Source organism: Camarhynchus parvulus, chromosome 4 (genome assembly GCF_901933205.1).
Source record: "Camarhynchus parvulus chromosome 4, STF_HiC, whole genome shotgun sequence".
NCBI lineage: Eukaryota > Metazoa > Chordata > Aves > Passeriformes > Thraupidae > Camarhynchus > Camarhynchus parvulus.
In genome coordinates, this window is record NC_044574.1 from 43859385 (window position 1) to 43876874 (window position 17490).

A 17490-nucleotide genomic window follows, 5' to 3' on the forward strand; every position below is an offset into this window, starting at 1 on the left:
ATCTGCTCTTTTTACTCTTCCTGTGTATTAGAATTTCTATGTAAGGACTGGGCAAAGTGAATTATTGCTAGCTTTCTTGTTCTATCCAAAAACTGGTGTTCTAAAGAAAATATGAAGATGCTATTCTAAACATAAAAATCAAGCTGTGATATTTCCCATCACAAGAAAAGGCATCTTCAATATACCAAACAGTCACACAAAGCAGAGAAGACATTAAAATAGATTTATAAGCATAATTGCTGGTAGACATAGGCGTTACCATATAAATGTCACTGACAAATAGCAGCTTTAGTTTGTGTATTCATGCTGAAGGACAGCCACTGAACTACAGAAGCATTTACCATGAAGTACATAAACCTTTAGTGCTCAAGCTTATGAAACCTTTGCAAGGCTGAGAATGACTTCACCCAAATACTACCCTGTTAGACCACACAGCTGGGGAGATGCCTGAGGCAGCCAGTACAAGGGACCTACTCACAAGTAATGTCCCTTGTCCCACCCACAGTCCCACCACACTATTCCAGTTGCATGAGAGCTAGGAAAACCATGCAGAAGAATGATTAGCACTTATCTTTGAATATCCCACCCTCAAACCTGGAAAAATATGCATGCCATGGGCATTTCTAGGGTCAAGCAGGTGGCCATGACCCAACATCATTCCAGCTCCCCTCAGCTTGCACATGGCTGCCATTGGAGCTGGCTGGGCACAGGCACAGCCCAGTTCAAAGTGCCAGCTGGAAACTGCAGCAGAGGCTAAGGCACTTCTGGCCCAGAGCAACAGGAAGGATCAAATGAAGAGTGCCCTGCTGCCATTTCACTTAACAGAGCTCTACTAAAGGCTGGAATCTGTCATGCTTTACAGTAACTGTGAGCACAAAGGCAGCACTCCTTCCAGACTCATCTCTCAGGGCCAATCCTGGCACAGGAAAGGTGGGAGGGCCAGTGCTGGCAAGGCTTCATGTGGCTGCTGCTTTTCAACCACCACCACAGCCACCAGAGACCGGGCATCCAGTAAAGCAGCCCCAAACACCTTTGCTGAAATACAGTTTCTTCTGTCCCAACATAACCTATCTTGTTCATGGTGACATTTTCACAGAGCTCCTGAAGGGAGCTCTACTGTATCAAAAGGGATTGCAGAAAGAGCTGAGATGTGTCACTGTTTCTCTTCTTTAGGTAACACTACAAAGCTGAGTAAGTAAAGCTGAAGCTGCAAGGGAGGTTACCAAATACATAACTTTTTTTTTAAGAAGTGATAGCATGACTTTCACTCCCAAGAATTTATTGAAATGAGACTCAGAGGATGTAAGCAGAGTTTAGAAGCCTTGTAAGAAACACGGTAACTAGATGAGAAGTCAAAAAATTACTCCTTTCATGGCCAAGAAATCAAGCACTGATATATGGAGAGGGAGGAAACAAAATACAAATTCCTGTTCCTGAACATCACAAGTGAAAATAGAGATGACATAGTTTTACCATGGATATAAGACACTGAGAGGGCATTTTCTTCACAGATCCACAAGCCTGAAGGGAGCATCTTTGCATTGCTGACACTTACTGGCTGTGGGAAACTTCTGTCAAAGAGAGGCCTCATCCCTTAATGCCATCCCAAAACAGTAAAGCAACCTAAAGACTTTATCAAACACATCTACAAGCATAATACAGCATCCCAAATTAGATACAGAATCATAGAATTTGGGTTGGAAGGGACCTCAAAGACCATCTAGTTCCAAGCTCCCTGCCCTGGGGAGAAATACCTTCTATTAGACCAAGCTGCTACCTTTGAAAGGCCCTGCAATTTTAACATTTCCAAGGTGTTGTTGCAAGTACCTCCTTACATGCATTCACTACGATCTCCATTAAAGCCAGGTAAGGAGTCTAAGAGTAAAACACACTGTAGATGGGTAGCAAACATCTAGGCTTATTGTGTTTAGCTTTTTATCTTCATTTTCCTCAGTTCTGAGGTTTTCGTGGGTTTGGGTAAGGGGTGGATTTTTGAAAACGAACAAATGGAGAGGGACTAGATGAAGAATGAGAGACAGAGAGAACATTTTTGAGCTACATTTGACAGCAGATAACATGAAACAAAGATGTGGATACAATTAATGTACCACCACAGCAAAAACAGCAAATTAGTTGAAAAACAGACTGGATTGTTCAATTAAGAAACAGTGCCAAGCATTCTGGCCACAGCTGACCAGAAAGGGCTGCTTTTCAATGAACACATCTTTTCCCCTTCCAAATGAATGAGAAGCCATCTTATAGAGGTTTTTGTTGGGTGAGGAAACCTAGTACATTATTATTTTTTATTATTTGCATTACTCCGGTATCTAGGAGACCTAATTAAAGACCAGGAGCCTGTAGTGCAAGGAGCTGCACAAATACAGATCAAAAGCCCATTCTGACCTCCAGTAGTAATTCCATTCCTGAATAGCTTGGACAGTCAGCACAGAACAATCTTAAATTGCTGCCTGGCACTAGACAGAAAAGCATGCCAACAGCGAGGGCAGACCTGACACTGGAGAACAGGATGTCAGGGCAGAGCAGGGAGACAGGCACGTACAGACATGGCACCAGTGCTGACACCTTCTGCTACAATGTGGAATAGCAGAGAGAGAAAAAATGGCACTATGATGTTGCATCCATCCCATCAGAGGTTAAAGTTGCCAGAAAAAGAAATTATTTTCCTGGGCTCTGTATATTAAAATAGCTACTCTGAACACCTTTCAATTGAAAAAGCTTTCTCTAGTGTGACAGAACTCTCACATACAAACAACATAACCCCTGCTCAATGTTCTAAACAATTACCAAGGGAAAAACCCTGAAACACTACCATTTTCTTTCACCACACTGATGACTCTGCTGTATTTTCACTCTGGATTTCTCACTCTCCTTGGAGTGATTTCAGCCATGTAGGCTATACCCTGTATAGTGCCAGTACTCTTCCTTCCTCCATGCTTGTATTGTGTGCCACACAGTGTGATCTCATTTGGCCCCCTTTAATCACCATGCCTTCTTATATTTGCTATGTATGTAATTAACAGGACATTCCACCTGTAAATGGAGCACTCTGGCTCCTTGGAGAGTGCTTGGGAGAGACATCCTCCTTTGGTCCAAAGGGAGATGATATGCTCTCTGCAGAAGGGGTATCTGCTGAGAAATTCTCGAAGTCCTCCTCTTCTTCTGCTGGAGAGACAGGATCAGGAGCATGCAACTTCTGCTCCTCCATGCTTGCACTGTTTGGAACCAGTTCCTTAATAATTCTGTCATACTGTGCAATGAAATCCTCACCATCTGTGCTCAGCAGTTTTACACTTAAGTTACAATCTGCCTCCTGAGAAGAAATCTTTAACTCTAAGTCTGGCTGTGGATCAATCTCAGTCATTTTCTGGTTTATTTGTTCTCTCATTACACCTTTGGTTGAGCTTGAATTTCTCTTACTGTGCTCATCCAAGTCCATTTCCAGCTGGGTCTTTGCAAGAGACCCATTGACTACGGTCTGGCTCTGTACCTTGTGTTCTCTGGCTACATTTAAAGCTTTCTCCTTGGAGCTGTCATCATCTTGAGTATCCTTCTGGGCACATAACCTGTAAACCATAACATCATCCTGAAAGTCTGACTCCTCTATGTAAGAGCCTTTGATGAGCATGATGGCATTTTTTTTCATTTCTTGAATGTGTTTTGGTGGCTCTGCAGGTGGCTGCATTTCTGTGCTTCCCAGATCATCATACGGTCGTGGTGAGCTCACGTTAGAACCAGGAGAAATCCCTGTGTCATAGCTATCATCCCATTCTAGCTCCAGCTGCATCTTCTCACTGAATGGGGTTGCTCGAGCAGAGCTGCACGTGCTAGGTGTCCTTTGCTGGAGCCGAAACATGGGGTGCTCCACATCTGCACTGTTCTCCTCTGCAAGTGTCTGGATAAAGGTGTCTGGATCAGGATTTACTCCATCATACAAGGCAGACCAAACCTTACAATCTTTCATGCACTGGACGATGGCTTCTTGAGCTTCCCCCAGGTACTGCAAGTAGCTGATGTCCACAGCTCTTCCATATTCCACAATGCAAACAGATTCAGAAGAGCGTCTGTCAGGATCTGGAAGTAAAGAAGACGACTCGTATCAAGAGTAGTACACCAAATTTTCTCCAGCAAGGCGTCCCCTAAGACAATGCAGGGAGAATCTTTAACCCTAACAATCCAATAAGGCGGGAAGACTAAAGCACAACAAATGAGATTTGCTCATAAACACACAACTTTTTCCTATCACAAAGATGGAGCTGTAACTCAAGATTTCTATGAGAGCAGCCTGCATTCAAACCTTAATGCAGCAACCACACTGACGCAACCAGAGTTGCTGCCGTGTATCAGTACACTACTGTCATGAATGCATATTCAAGCTGGATAGCAGTTAAAACAAGGTTTCAATAGACCTGGACATATGGAAGGAATTAAACAAACTTTCTACTCCAGGCTTGCCCACCACAGTTTATTGTTGCCCACCACATTTCCTTCCCTTTCTATTCCTTCACAATTCCTCCCATAAGGTGCTACCAAATCAAACACTAATTATTTCATCTTCCCCTGAGCACCAATTACCTTTAGTTTGTGCTGGTTTTGTCCAGAGAATATAGTCTTTCCCTTGGCTTTCAAGTGTCAAAGTGATTCCAGTGGAGCAGCAGAGAGGTGTCAGGGCCAGCAGTTTTGCAGCAGATACAGAGTAACAGTCTCTCTCTTTCACAGCCCGCCGCTGGCTCAGCATCATGTGGTTGCAGGGGATCAGATACCTGAAACAGCAGCGCCCAGCATTGCTTATCCTTTCATGTTAGAGAAAGCAGCAACACACAGAATTCCCTTCCTACCTTCCTGCCTTCTCAAAAAACAGCAATAATAAGGAGACAGTTGCATCAGAACAGGGAATCCTTTGGAGGTCAGAGCAAACCTGTTGTAAGGAAGTATGGAGAAGTGTGGGACAGGCAGATGTCAAAGGCCAGCAGAATTGTTTGGTCTGGCTATGAATGCATTCTGTCTCAGAATTCTCAATTTATTTGTTTTCCTGGGAAATCCAGAGAGAGGCAGTTTGCCAGGCAAGTAGCCAGAAAAAAAAGGAGGGAAGGGTCATCCAAGCATTTTACTGCAGTAGATCAAGGCTGAGCTCTTAGGCAGAGGAGGGAAGAAACTAGAGGCAGCTAAGGAACAGAGAAAGCACAGTCTCATGTTGAACTTCTTTTTAAAGGCACTTTCATAAGAGCCTCAGTGTTAACTTCACCAATGATCTGCCATTTAAAATGCAAATAAATTCTAAAGGATTCCCTAAATAAACAAAAGGATCAACCACAGCACTCTAATGCTAGAGTTGTGATGTACTTGTGCTCGCAGAGATCCTAGCATTATTTCCAGGCATCACTGCCAGATCTATAGAGAATTTCACCTTTATGCCTGTGTGTGGAGGGACAGACAGTACCTGGAATATTCATGTGATCTGCAATGCTAAAAGCCCAAATCAGTTACACCAATATTTCCAAATAAATAACCAACCCTCATCTAATAAACATACCCAAATTATGAGTATTTTGAAGCAATGTATAAAACCAAAAATTATCACTGCATTTAGTACATCGCTTAATCTACCTACAACAGTGCAGGAACATGAAGAACTCTCATCGAGCGAGGAATCAAAGAGGTGGAAAACAACAAGAAGGGTAGGAGCTGCAAAGAGTATACAGGTCTGTATCACAGTGCATAATACACTAGAGAAAACATGCAGGAGGGAAGAATTATGCATTTAAAAGCAGGGAATAAGGACTTCGGAGGTGATAAATATATTCTTAGCTTCTCTCACTTGTATAGAAATAAATCACAAGAAAAATCTCTTGCTCTGGAGATCTCAGGACGTAAATCAAACTTTGTCAGGCCTGGTAGACTTTTGTTGGAACCATAAATATTCTTATCTCTGTAGTTACTTGGATTTCTGCTCTCTTGGAGAACTCCCACCCAGCTCTGCATCCACAGAGAGAGACCGCATGTCCCAGAGTTAGCATTAAAAATGGGAAAAAGAGTTTGGGCTTTACCTTAAAACTAGCTGTAACATCACATCTTCACAATGCAAGCCAATGAGCGTTCTGAACAATGCCAAGGAGACCACACAGAGCTGGAAAATGATAAACATTGTCAGCTTTTGATCTGGAAATTTTATCTTTCCAATCTTCCCTGCATACTACATTACAAAATGGCTCCACCAGAACATCATTATTTATAAGACACTCTTAGAATGACACTTCATTTAGTTAGCACCCCATGAGATTTTTTTTTTCAAGTTGTCTAGGGCTATACATGTAATATGTTACATTTTAACAAAATACAATCCTAAACAGAATTTTCCTTCAAATAAGCTATTTAAAAAATCAGTCTTAAACATTATTCAAATTTATTAATTTGACTTAGCATGAACTGAACCATGTAACTTCCAATACAGAGTTTCAGTTTTTACCTGTGACACAGAATTTGAATCAATTAAAGGTCTTTTCTGAAAGAAAAGTTTTAAATCACTTCAGGTTTCTGTTGCTTTAGGTATAAGGAATTATTAGTGTTCTGCACATTAAGAAGCTGAATGGTTGAAGAGCTTCACAACAAGCCTTTGGAAGAAGTCAGATTCTTGCATAAATGTCTGTTTTAACTGGGGGAGGGATGTAAGAGGAAAGCAGATTTCCTGTTTTTCCTCCTATGAAATTTACAAGGAGTCCAGTATAACTTTTCTTCATGGCATGAAACTTCAAGAACGCCTGCTGCTGCCTCAAATTATCCTGTATTTAAGAAATTTAAGTTTACAGGGAAATAGTAATCATTAGCCTTTGCAAATCTGGAATCTTCTGAATAACTAAATCCAAGTCTATTTTTGTACTGTGTAAAAAGATAAGATTTAAAATACGCTCAAGAAAAAAAGAGGATAGTATTTCTACAAGTCCTTTCAGGCACCTGTCTCTAAGTAAGTTTAACTCTGTGAATTATTAATTAGTATTTTCATCAATAGTAATGTACACAGCTTTTGTGCTATGTTTGCACTTGGCTGAGCTATACTGCAGAAAACTCCTTTAGCATCACAGAACCACTTTGGCTGAGATCCTGAGCTGCTCAGGGCTGCAGAATTCTTTACAATTCCCATCTTGCTTGCCTATGGAATAGTAATTAATGATTAGCAGAGACAACAGCATTTGCATTTTTGTTGACAGAACTGTTTCAGTTTTCAGAGTTAATCCATCTCAGAGATGCACTAACAGCAGCATATATATCGATATGAGCATGCACTTGCATTTCAAAACAATTTTCAGATGAAGCTATTGCCCCTAATACACAAATTTAATGCACATGCTGGTGTTCTGGCTTCTCTAAAACATCACTGCACATTCTAAGCATTCACTTGCACTAAAACAGTATTCTCAGCTTCATCCATGAAGCTCTGCATCACCCAAGAGTCAGCCAAGGTTGCCAGTCAGCCCAGGCTCACTCAAATAGTCCAGTGCAACAAGTAGTCATTTTCTCATCCAGAAGATCCAACTGTTGGCAAAGGTAACTACTCTCTCTGGCAGGCAGCCCTCCAGCCACTGTGCTGCACTGTGCCTAGGCTGAGAAGGGGCTCAGCACAAACCTCAGCTAAACCCTACTGCACAAGGGAATGAAGGCAAAGAGAAGGAGGCAACAACCTCATCACTTGAGCAAGAAAGTGTGTTCTTTTAATCAAATAAAGCAGGCAACATCATAGTGGAGTAAACATGCTACAGAAATACAGACTGTAGATTCCTGAGAAATACATCAGTGAGATCACAGTTAACAACTGGGATCCATTTGGAGACTTCCTTAGAGAGCTCCCACTGTTTCCCCGACAGACTATTGAAAAAGCTTGCTGCTTGGCAAAACTCCAAAGATCAGAAATGCTCCTCACCAGAAGTATATTTTTAAGTCCCAGGGAGAGTTATCTATGATAGCACTAATCCAGCACTGGTCAGAATAAAAATGCTTCCAAATTTACCTTTTATCTTCCAACAGGATTCAGACTTCCAGAAGCTCTCTTTACCTCTATCCCACTTCCTACATATGTGAAACCACCTCACAGGTTTATTAGCTTTGTTTAGTGGTTGCTAAATGTCAAAACATGCACACAAAACTGAGAGGGTGCAGAAATCATACCATTGGGTGGAGGGCTGAAAATTCCTAGTTAAACAAGTACCCAACTGTAATATATGAAATCTCCCACTTAAACATTGAACCTACATCCATGCTGAGTTCCTGAACTTCCTTTCTGCTTGTCTTACCCGGAATGGTGTGTTGATTCTGCTGGTAAGTGTATCCAGGATATGAACATTCTCATGTCGGTGAAGCAAGATAAAGCGGAGGAAAATCTTGAGGAGGGCTGGCTCTGAAACGCTGCGCAAAAAGAGATCCAGGTATGCAGTCGTAGTCATCACTTCCTCCACAGTCACCTGTAAGCAAAAGTAATGCAAATACTGCAAACACAATCATACTGCACACACAAAATATCCACCCATCCATCCTCTGCAACAGCACATCCAGCAAAGCTCTCCATCTGTAACACTGCCACAAAAACACTGAGTCTTCACGCTTAAACTGGCCTCCCAAGCATTTTGAACACATTTCCTACCTGTCTTGCATCCGCAGGAAAAACATCCTACCTCATGACACCCCAGATCTCACACATTGTGAAAATCAAAGGACCAAATCATGCTAGAAGATCCCCAACAACTTTCTGCCCATGTCATCTCCTTTGCATCACACTTCTGTTGTCCCTCAGAAGAATTTTCAGATGTTGTGAATGCCTGCATCTACCACTTAATTAAAAATAAATGTCAGAGCAGAATCAAAGCACAGTACAAAGTCATGGTCGTGCAGCCTTAAAGAGAAAATTCCCATACATATCGAGAATTTTGTCATGATTTTCCTTCTTTTTATTTTGCCACAGTACAATTTCTCATTTTACTCAAATTTTAAAAGGAGTATATACACAAATATATTCACACATAAAGCCCAACCCAAAATCTTCACTACTGACTATTAGTAGATCAAAATAGAATTCACGGTCCATGTGACATTTGCATACCATAACCCACGCTGCTCTGCTTACTGCAATCCCTTGGAGATTATCTATTCACAGAACACACTGGCAAAGCACAGAAAATTCCAAAGCCCACCTCTGCACCATGTATTGCTCTTGCAAAGTCAGCATTTTTTAAATAGTTACCCAAGAATCTAATAAGCTTAAGTGCACAAAGATAAACCCTTAAATACAAGAATCTGTCTATATGAAAGGAAGTATTAAACATCTTTTGTTTACCAAACTTAGCTGGATAAATGAAAAGACTGATTTTATTAAAAAAAAATCAAAGCTGTCACTTAAGACCTAAGAGGATTTAGAAAATACTCAGAAGGGCAACGTTTACGTAACATGCTGTAAATATTAAAATCCCTGTTCCATTATGCTGCATGTTAGCCATGTACACAGTAATGTCATGATGCAAACATTCTCTTTAAAGCATTTAAGATCACAAGCTGATTCTGGGTGGTTACACAGAACATAGGAATGGAGTATGCAGCCTGCAGACCTTATGGAGAGAGGAGCTCTAAAGCTAAGGTCATTCAATCACTCTCAGTCTGAGGCTTTATTCTAATACTCAGCTACACCATCATTAATACAGTGGGATACTAGCTCATTCTGGCATTAGAAACAAAGCACCAGTGAAGTAGCAACAGTCAAATTTTTCATCAGGAAATAGAAGCAGCCCAGCTCCAATCAGAAACTTGTTTTTCTTGGAATAGGTTTAGGGAGTTGCTGTGTAAAAAGGAATAGCCTTCTGGAGAAAGTTAGTGTCTGTTGTCCTAAGAACTATCTTTTCTTGCCTTTTTTTCTTTTTTTGCTTTTTTTTTTTATTGCAGTGAGTGGTAGAAAGCAAAGCCAAAGAAATCCATCATGTGACATCATTATGACACCATACAGTTCATGGACAAGTTTAAACTGTCTGCCAAGGAAAGGCCAGACAGAAGTAATGCATCCTTCCATCTCCATGTCACTTCTTCATCCTCTATGGAGAAAAGGAAGCACTTTCTTCCCTGTCAGTTTCACCAATGTTTGCTGACAGAATGTATATGTATCAAATACTGCAGCTGTACATGAAAGCAACAAAAGCCAGCAGATACACAAGGGCAATGACCTTTTTCTAAAACCCACACTCTCTGGACAACTCATCCTACAATTTCTATCAGTGAGTGAAACCCACATGCTTTTCAAAGCGAGTATCATGAATGAAACAAAGAGTAGCAGCAGAAGAAAGCCAGCTGGAGAGGAGCTTAGAAAAGAAATGTTAGATTCTGAGAGCATGTTCAGTGCTCCTAACAGCTTGGGCAGTAGACAAAAAATGAAATAATGTTTAATAGCCAACACCTTACTAATACCACTAAGCAGAGCTAGAAGAACCAACCAATGATTAATGAAGCCCTAATAGTTCATAAAGGTGTTACTTGTAATCTTGTTAAATCCTAGTTTTTTTTTTAATGAGGGGGTTTTCTGAAGGGTACCACATTATATTTAATTTTTATTTCTTCTTGGGAAAAACGTTGGTGAATCTGATAAACCATTTTCCAAGAAAGAGACAAGATGACTAAGTCTTGTCAAAATTTAAATGGATTTGTCAGAATCTTTTTCAATTTTCAATAAGGAGTGTTATCTACAACACTCCTTCAAATTTCCTCAAAAAATGAAGCCAGGGTCTATTTTGCAGGGTCACTGTGCCACACTCAAAGTACACACATGAAAGTTGCACACGTAATTTTTACACCATTGTGTTCTAGAAGCTTTAGTGCTCTCTGAGTGTGCCTTTGTGTGCAACTTGTCCCTACAAACCAGCAAGAAGACCAACCTTCTGCTTCCTTGCAAATCAAACAAAACTACTGCTGTTGGGCACTTAAATGCAAGCCATGTATGCAGCTTAGGAAAAACATCAATTAACCTGGCAAGCAGATGTCTGTGCTTTTACAATTACCGTATCTTATTTTGCCATCTCGCACTCTGTGTTTGCTTCTCCCTTTTAGCATATCTGATGGTGAGTGTAACATCTGAAGATTCAAAGCACCTAGAGAAGTATTCAAGAGAGCCAATTTTATCTCCACGAGGCTAATTTTCCTTTTACTCTGTGGAATACATTAGTCTGCTCTGATTGAGCCTCTGGAGAGCTGACTCTTTTTGCAATTAACTAGAGAAGGACGCTGGAGAAATCAGTTAGATGAGGCTAAACCCAGCCCTGGCAAAAATCCTTTTAACTCTGCACACCTTCTCTACAGACAGCATCATACATAAAACATGGAGTGTTGAAAGTGAGACTGGTTCAATTTGTGAAGTTATTATTGAAGATTTCTGTTTTCTACGATACCAAAGCCACGCTATTAAGCTTCATTCAGTCTACCTGCTGGCTGTCTCTTCTTAAACAAATGTCTCATGAGGCAGATTTGGGGGAAGAGGGAAATCATCTCCAATAAATTCAAATCAGTACTCAGATAAACAACAAAAGAAGAAACCTTCCCAGAGAACTAAAGAGGTGCTACCCATGTCAAGTATGTCCACTACAGTCAAATCCTGAGGCAGTTCTACAAAAACTGTTATTGTAAACATTGATTACAGTATCATTCCCCTAATTAGGTTTTTAGTTACTAGCCCTCAGAAATTAACATCTTTGAAAAGATGATAAATAGCAAGCCAAAACTTACAAAAACCTTGTATTTCATTTGAAAATTCTTCACCTTTGGTAATTCAAATGTCAAGAAAAATACTGTAACAAAGGGAGACTAATAAAATCAAGACATGGGTTTCTAGAAAAACTCTTCGTTAAGTAATTAAATTTCAAGTTTGTTTTTGATAAATTTTTTATTAAATTTTTATTAAATTTCAAGCTGTGTTCTGATGATACCTTTTTCAGCAATAATAAAATCCACCACTTCCTCAACAGCAAAAATAGAAACCCACCAGTAGCATCTCTTACATTAGATCCTTTCTGCTAATGGCAGAGACCAGGGATATCTCTGCTCTTAAAATAAACTACAGGATTAAAAATTTAAAAAAAAAAAAAAAACAAAACAAAAGAAATTCATTTCCATTGCATTAATCAGACCACTACCCTACCATTTTTATTTTGATTACCCACAAACACAACAACTAAAAGTTGCTGGATTTTTTTTTTCAATAGAAAGTGTCTATCTAAAAATACCATTAAAAAAGCCTCATCCGTATGTTTTTCTATACAAAATCAGCTGTTACAGATCTCTTTTTGAGATGTAAACTGCAACAAAAAGGACTAGCTGAGAGTCTTCATGGCCAGAGAGATACTTGACTGGAGATTACTGAAAAGACAAGGCCACTTTTAGCCATGTAATACCCTTCTATAATTATGTAATAATTTTCAGCAAATCTTTCCTTGCCTCCTCTGATGACTGATTAGATGGTGAGGCAGAACACTGTAAAGGGATCCAGCTTTTACAAGCCACTCTGCCAAGTAACAGCAAAGAGCTAGAAATTACTCTGCAAGCTCAGTTTAATATATTACACTCACTGTGTTAGACCAATCACATGGATTCTTTACTACTGGCCATTTCCCCTTGGGAATCACACATATATTTTCTAATTTACAGCTTCATGCCCAGTTACATGAATATGCCTACATGATTCATCCTTTCCATCATATATCCCTTCTTACAAGGACTTCATATTGCCCATGAAAAGACCACAACTGTTCTTATTTGAACTTATCCTCTAGATCCATCCACAAGCAGTTTCAAACTGGGTAAGTTCACCTCACTGATAAAGAAAGTCCAACCACCTCTAGTGGCTCCTATTAATTTTCAACTTCTTGCCCCCTACTTATACAGGCAGAAGGGTTCATGCTGCACAATGAATTGGATCAGGAAATTGATTCTGATTAAAAATATTCAGAAATATAGGTGAGTTTTAACCTCAATCGTTTCAAGTACGAACAGCTGTCCTGGCAAAAGAGAGGGACAAGTAGGGTCAGGGACAGAGGATATTTGCCCTCTGGGGGAACCAGAAAACCCAAACTGTTTCAGCTTCTTTCAGCTTACATTTATAAAGTGCTTCAGTTTATACCAGGTTAAAATTCAATTGAACTGCATGGCTGAAGCAAGCAGTGAGAGGCATATTTACATATGTCCGCACCACAGCTGGTAAAATTAAGTTTTGTAGCTATTAATGGGCTTCTGCAAAGCACAAGGCTATTCAAAGTTTTCCAGTGACACTTGGTTTACATGTTTTTACAGCAGCTGTCCAAATGCTTTTCAGTAAGGTGAAGGATGGTATTATTCCTAAATGGGAACTGACAGTCTTGTAGGACATTTATAAAGATGCTCCTTCTAATCTGTTAGAGTATAATTTACAGGTCATTTCCCCCTAGCTGAGCTGTGTAATCATCAAGCATTATTGAATTATCACAGTAGCACACCATGTCAGAGGCTTTTTTTTAGATGGGTTAGTGTGCAGTAGACTTGAGGTCCATTTGACAGAGCTTATTTGACAGGATTGTGCCAGCACCTCTGTAGAGCAATTCTGTTCACTTGGCCAACAGCAACGTTTTATGTCAAAAAGCTGGTACAATTTTCCATTATTCAGACTAAACCAAGCATATTCAGATTAAAACAAGCCTTCCAAATATAAAAATAATTAGATCATAGTTAGCAATTAAATGCCACATAGTAGAGGAGTAAATGCTGACATTAAAATTTTGCTTTTATCATATAATTTGTCAGATTTTAGTGCTTTCTTCAATAAATTGAAGTACCACAAATTACATAAACATTCAAGATGGTCTGAATATCTGCCTGTGTCAACCAAATTCTTTGAACACCAAACTAAAATGAAATCACATGTGTTTACAGTGAAAGGATGTATACAACCAATCTGAATTGTACCAAAGGAAACAATATATTTATGAATACCAAAGTGTGGCTCCTAATTATCTAGAACATGGTTTTGACTGCAAAATATATACATATTCAAGATCTTCTGAAAAGAAGTTCACTTATATTACTACAGAAGTGCTGTAACTACCTAAAAGAATAAGGTAAATAAACACAGTATACTAACAACTACATAGAGACCAAAATAAGGCAATACAGCCCCTAACAGAACCAGTAAAAATCACTTCAACAGGGTTATTCTGGATTCACTCTGGGATTTCAATGAGGTTTCAACTGAGGGGAAAATTAGTCTTACTCAATTACTTAGACCCTTGTATAATCTGGCCCCAAAAGACCTTGTATTTTATTGATAGAGCTCAATGTTAGTTTTGAAAGTGCAGCAGGAAATAGCCAGCAAAGTCTGTCACAGAATCCAATGGTATGGCTCTGTACCATTCTCTGAACAGAACCATACCTTCTCCCAAGTATTTTTTTCCCTACGTATCAAAATATAAGGAAGAACATACAGAGCTGTATAATTTCAAGTTGTAACTGACATGCCATCAGAAGTTACCAGTCTTAATTTAAGAACAATTTCTGTAAGATAGTCTTAATTTTTTCTAAATCCCAGACACTCACACCAGAAAGAATAAAAGACGGTTTGGGTAAAAAATTAAACAATGGAAAAAACTACCAAATTAACATTTTCTTTAGCTCTGTATCTTTACAGACAAACCATTTATTCCTCTGTTTTCAAATGAATTTCTGACCTTGCAGAAAGACATGCATTCCCCCCTGCTTTGCTAACAGTTTCATTGAATCACTTTTTTGATGTCTCAAGCAATTCCTGTGTCAGAAGTAAGAGAGGTAACACTTCTGTAAAAAGTACAATAACATCCAGACAACCAAAGGACAAGGCAGGGCTCTCCAGCACAGCCAGCTAATGCACATGCCCAGCTACATAATACAAATCTGGGCTCTGACTAGCCATTCAGCAATGTGCAGCTTTGGAGATAGGAACATGCTTGTCAATCGCTCATTACACATGTAGGTGGGATAACCCACACAAAGTGACAAGACTAGGACAGACAAGGTATAAATTAGGCTACAGGAACATGCTATATTTAGGATACTTATCTTTGAGAAATGAAGTTAGGGAGTCATAAGCTTGAGAATGTTTGGGTTATTTAAGCACATCACAGTTAATCTGCTACAAAAATAACCTGCACAGAGCTCACTGTGAAAAACAGGTTATTTCAAGCTAGCTAGCTTGCCTGATCAATTTGAAACTTCCTTAACTGGAAAAAACCTGAACTACAGAACTCTTTTTTTCAACTCCATACTAGCTTCCCAAGATAAAACCAGAAAAATCACACCAAGAAAAATATATTGGTCTTCCCACCCCCAGACTTTTTCATAGAAACATCTCCATCCTCAACAGTCTCATACTGTTTCATTCACACAGTGAACTGCATACATAGTAAGTATTTATAGGGAGACAGAAGTTCTGCAAAAATTTTTAAAAGGCATAGCTTACTATATGGTTCCATAAATGTCACAAACATTTCAAGATCACACATAAGCATATCTTAAACTTTTGAACCACACAGTGAAAGTTTAAACAATTTTTAATAAAATTTTACTTACTGAAATTTTAATGATACTTTTACCAGAAGTCTTGTTTGATAGTCAGATGTTTTAAGTTGGGAGAAGAGAAGGAAATCAAGGAAAGGAGGTAAGAGGCCTGGATTAATTAAGAGCTCCTAAAAAGTCTGAAACGTGAAGAGACAGAAGCATGGAAAGGCGACCCAAGAGGACTATGGAAAAAGTGGCTGAATATGCAGAGAAAGGATGAGGAAACCCAAAGGCCAGTTGAAGCTCAAGAGCTTCAACAGCAAAAAAAAGATCATGAAAATGCATGCTCACTGCTAAATGGGGATGGAGACCTGATGATAAAATACATTAAAGACATCACAGTACTTAATCACATAATAACTAGGGTTGGAAGGAACCTCTGGAGATACCTAGTCCAATCCCATTCTTGACTGGATCTGTCTTTGTATAAACAATGCTAGTCTGTGTCTTGCTGCAGAGCAATTTCTTCCCTCAGAACATACTTCTTGTAGAAAAATTGGAATATAGTACAGAAAGACCAGGTTTGTAGTAGTCTGCCTGCCCAAGCCATTCTAAAGCAGAGCCAGTTAAGACCAGTGTGCTACATGAGGTCTAGACAGACCGACAGCCTGACTGACTTCCTTCCATCCTATCACCAAGAATTATCAGAAGCAGCTGTTCCACACCAGTTAAATTCTAGAAATAAGATTTATAGAAACACCTTAGGAAGATGTGCCAGTAATTATCCTCATCTCTTCCTACCACCCTTTAACCTTGCATTGATCTGTCTTCCTCATCAGGTATTTATACCACGCTCCATTACACACTGTATTTGAACTCAAGCCAGAATGAATCAGAACAATCCAAACTGAATGACTAAATTGAAACTAAAATCTTCAGCCACAAGTAGACTTTATGACACCAAACGAACTTCAGTCGGTTCAAAAGAAAAAAATCAAGATACATTTAGTATTGTGCTAAATGAAAGAACTTCTGTTTTAAAAACTGTCATGAAACTTGTGGACTCTCATTTTAGTCCTTTCCAATTTTTTATTAACCTCAAGGTTAATTACAACATTAAGTCCTCAAAAGGGAGATACAGTTTTCAAAGTCCACTCTTCCCCTCAGTATTAATGTTTTCAATGGCAACTAGAAATAATTTTAATGTATGAAAGAGCTGTTGCAGCATAATTATCATACTGCATAGACATGTGCCCCAAAAGCAAGAAGGCAAAATATTTATTTCCTGTTATTAACATGGAGCACAGGACAGAAAGACTGAAGAGGTCCAATGTGCCTCAACTTACTAAATTCCTTTTGCTACAGAGTTTTGGTCTCACCGATGTGAGAGCCTTGTATCAGATCCACTAGATGGTGCAATCCATCTTCTCCATTAAAATCATTTGAAGTTTATACAGAAGAAGTTAATTTTTAACTATGAAGAAGTCAATTTTAATGCTAACCAAGGAAAAGTTTATTATTGGAAGAACAAGGCACCAACCAGAATATCAGGGTTCAAGAAAGATCTAGGCTATGAAAGTCACCTATGTTAGCAGCCAACATCCCCATTTTCAAGAGAAATATGATTTCACACACTTTCAGAATATATCAACAAAATTTTCATCAAAGGAAAAAAGGAATCACAACAGCCATCTCTAAATTATTTAACATAACAGGGAAGTAATCAACCCAATAAGAGATCAGGAGATTTACTGACTGATAAGAATGGCTTTCAGAGGTATGGTTGTATTCAAAACAATCTAAGGTTAATCTCAAATACTTCAGAGATAAAGTAGTACTCACTAAGACTAGAATCCATTCTGATATCTCCCTCATTATCTATAACCTTGACCTGAAACTGGTTAGGCTTTTCACTTCTAATTCCCAGTCTTGGTAAGGGATTAAGTCCAGATACAG

At 39.2% G+C, this 17490-nt stretch overlaps 1 protein-coding gene across 6 annotated transcripts in view; it reads right to left on the reverse strand.

Annotated features, from left to right (window-relative positions):
• The window catches only part of FAM160A1 (family with sequence similarity 160 member A1), a 78527-nt gene that overhangs the window by 6094 nt on the left and 54943 nt on the right, over positions 1 to 17490 (reverse strand). For all 6 annotated transcript variants that reach the window (XM_030948395.1, XM_030948391.1, XM_030948392.1 and 3 more), the window contains 4 exons: positions 8304 to 8471; positions 6066 to 6145; positions 4594 to 4781; positions 3052 to 4092 (listed from right to left, as the gene is read on the reverse strand). In XM_030948395.1, coding sequence (XP_030804255.1) covers positions 3052 to 4092; positions 4594 to 4781; positions 6066 to 6145; positions 8304 to 8471 — 1477 coding nt within the window. The remainder of the gene's footprint in view (positions 1 to 3051; positions 4093 to 4593; positions 4782 to 6065; positions 6146 to 8303; positions 8472 to 17490) is intronic.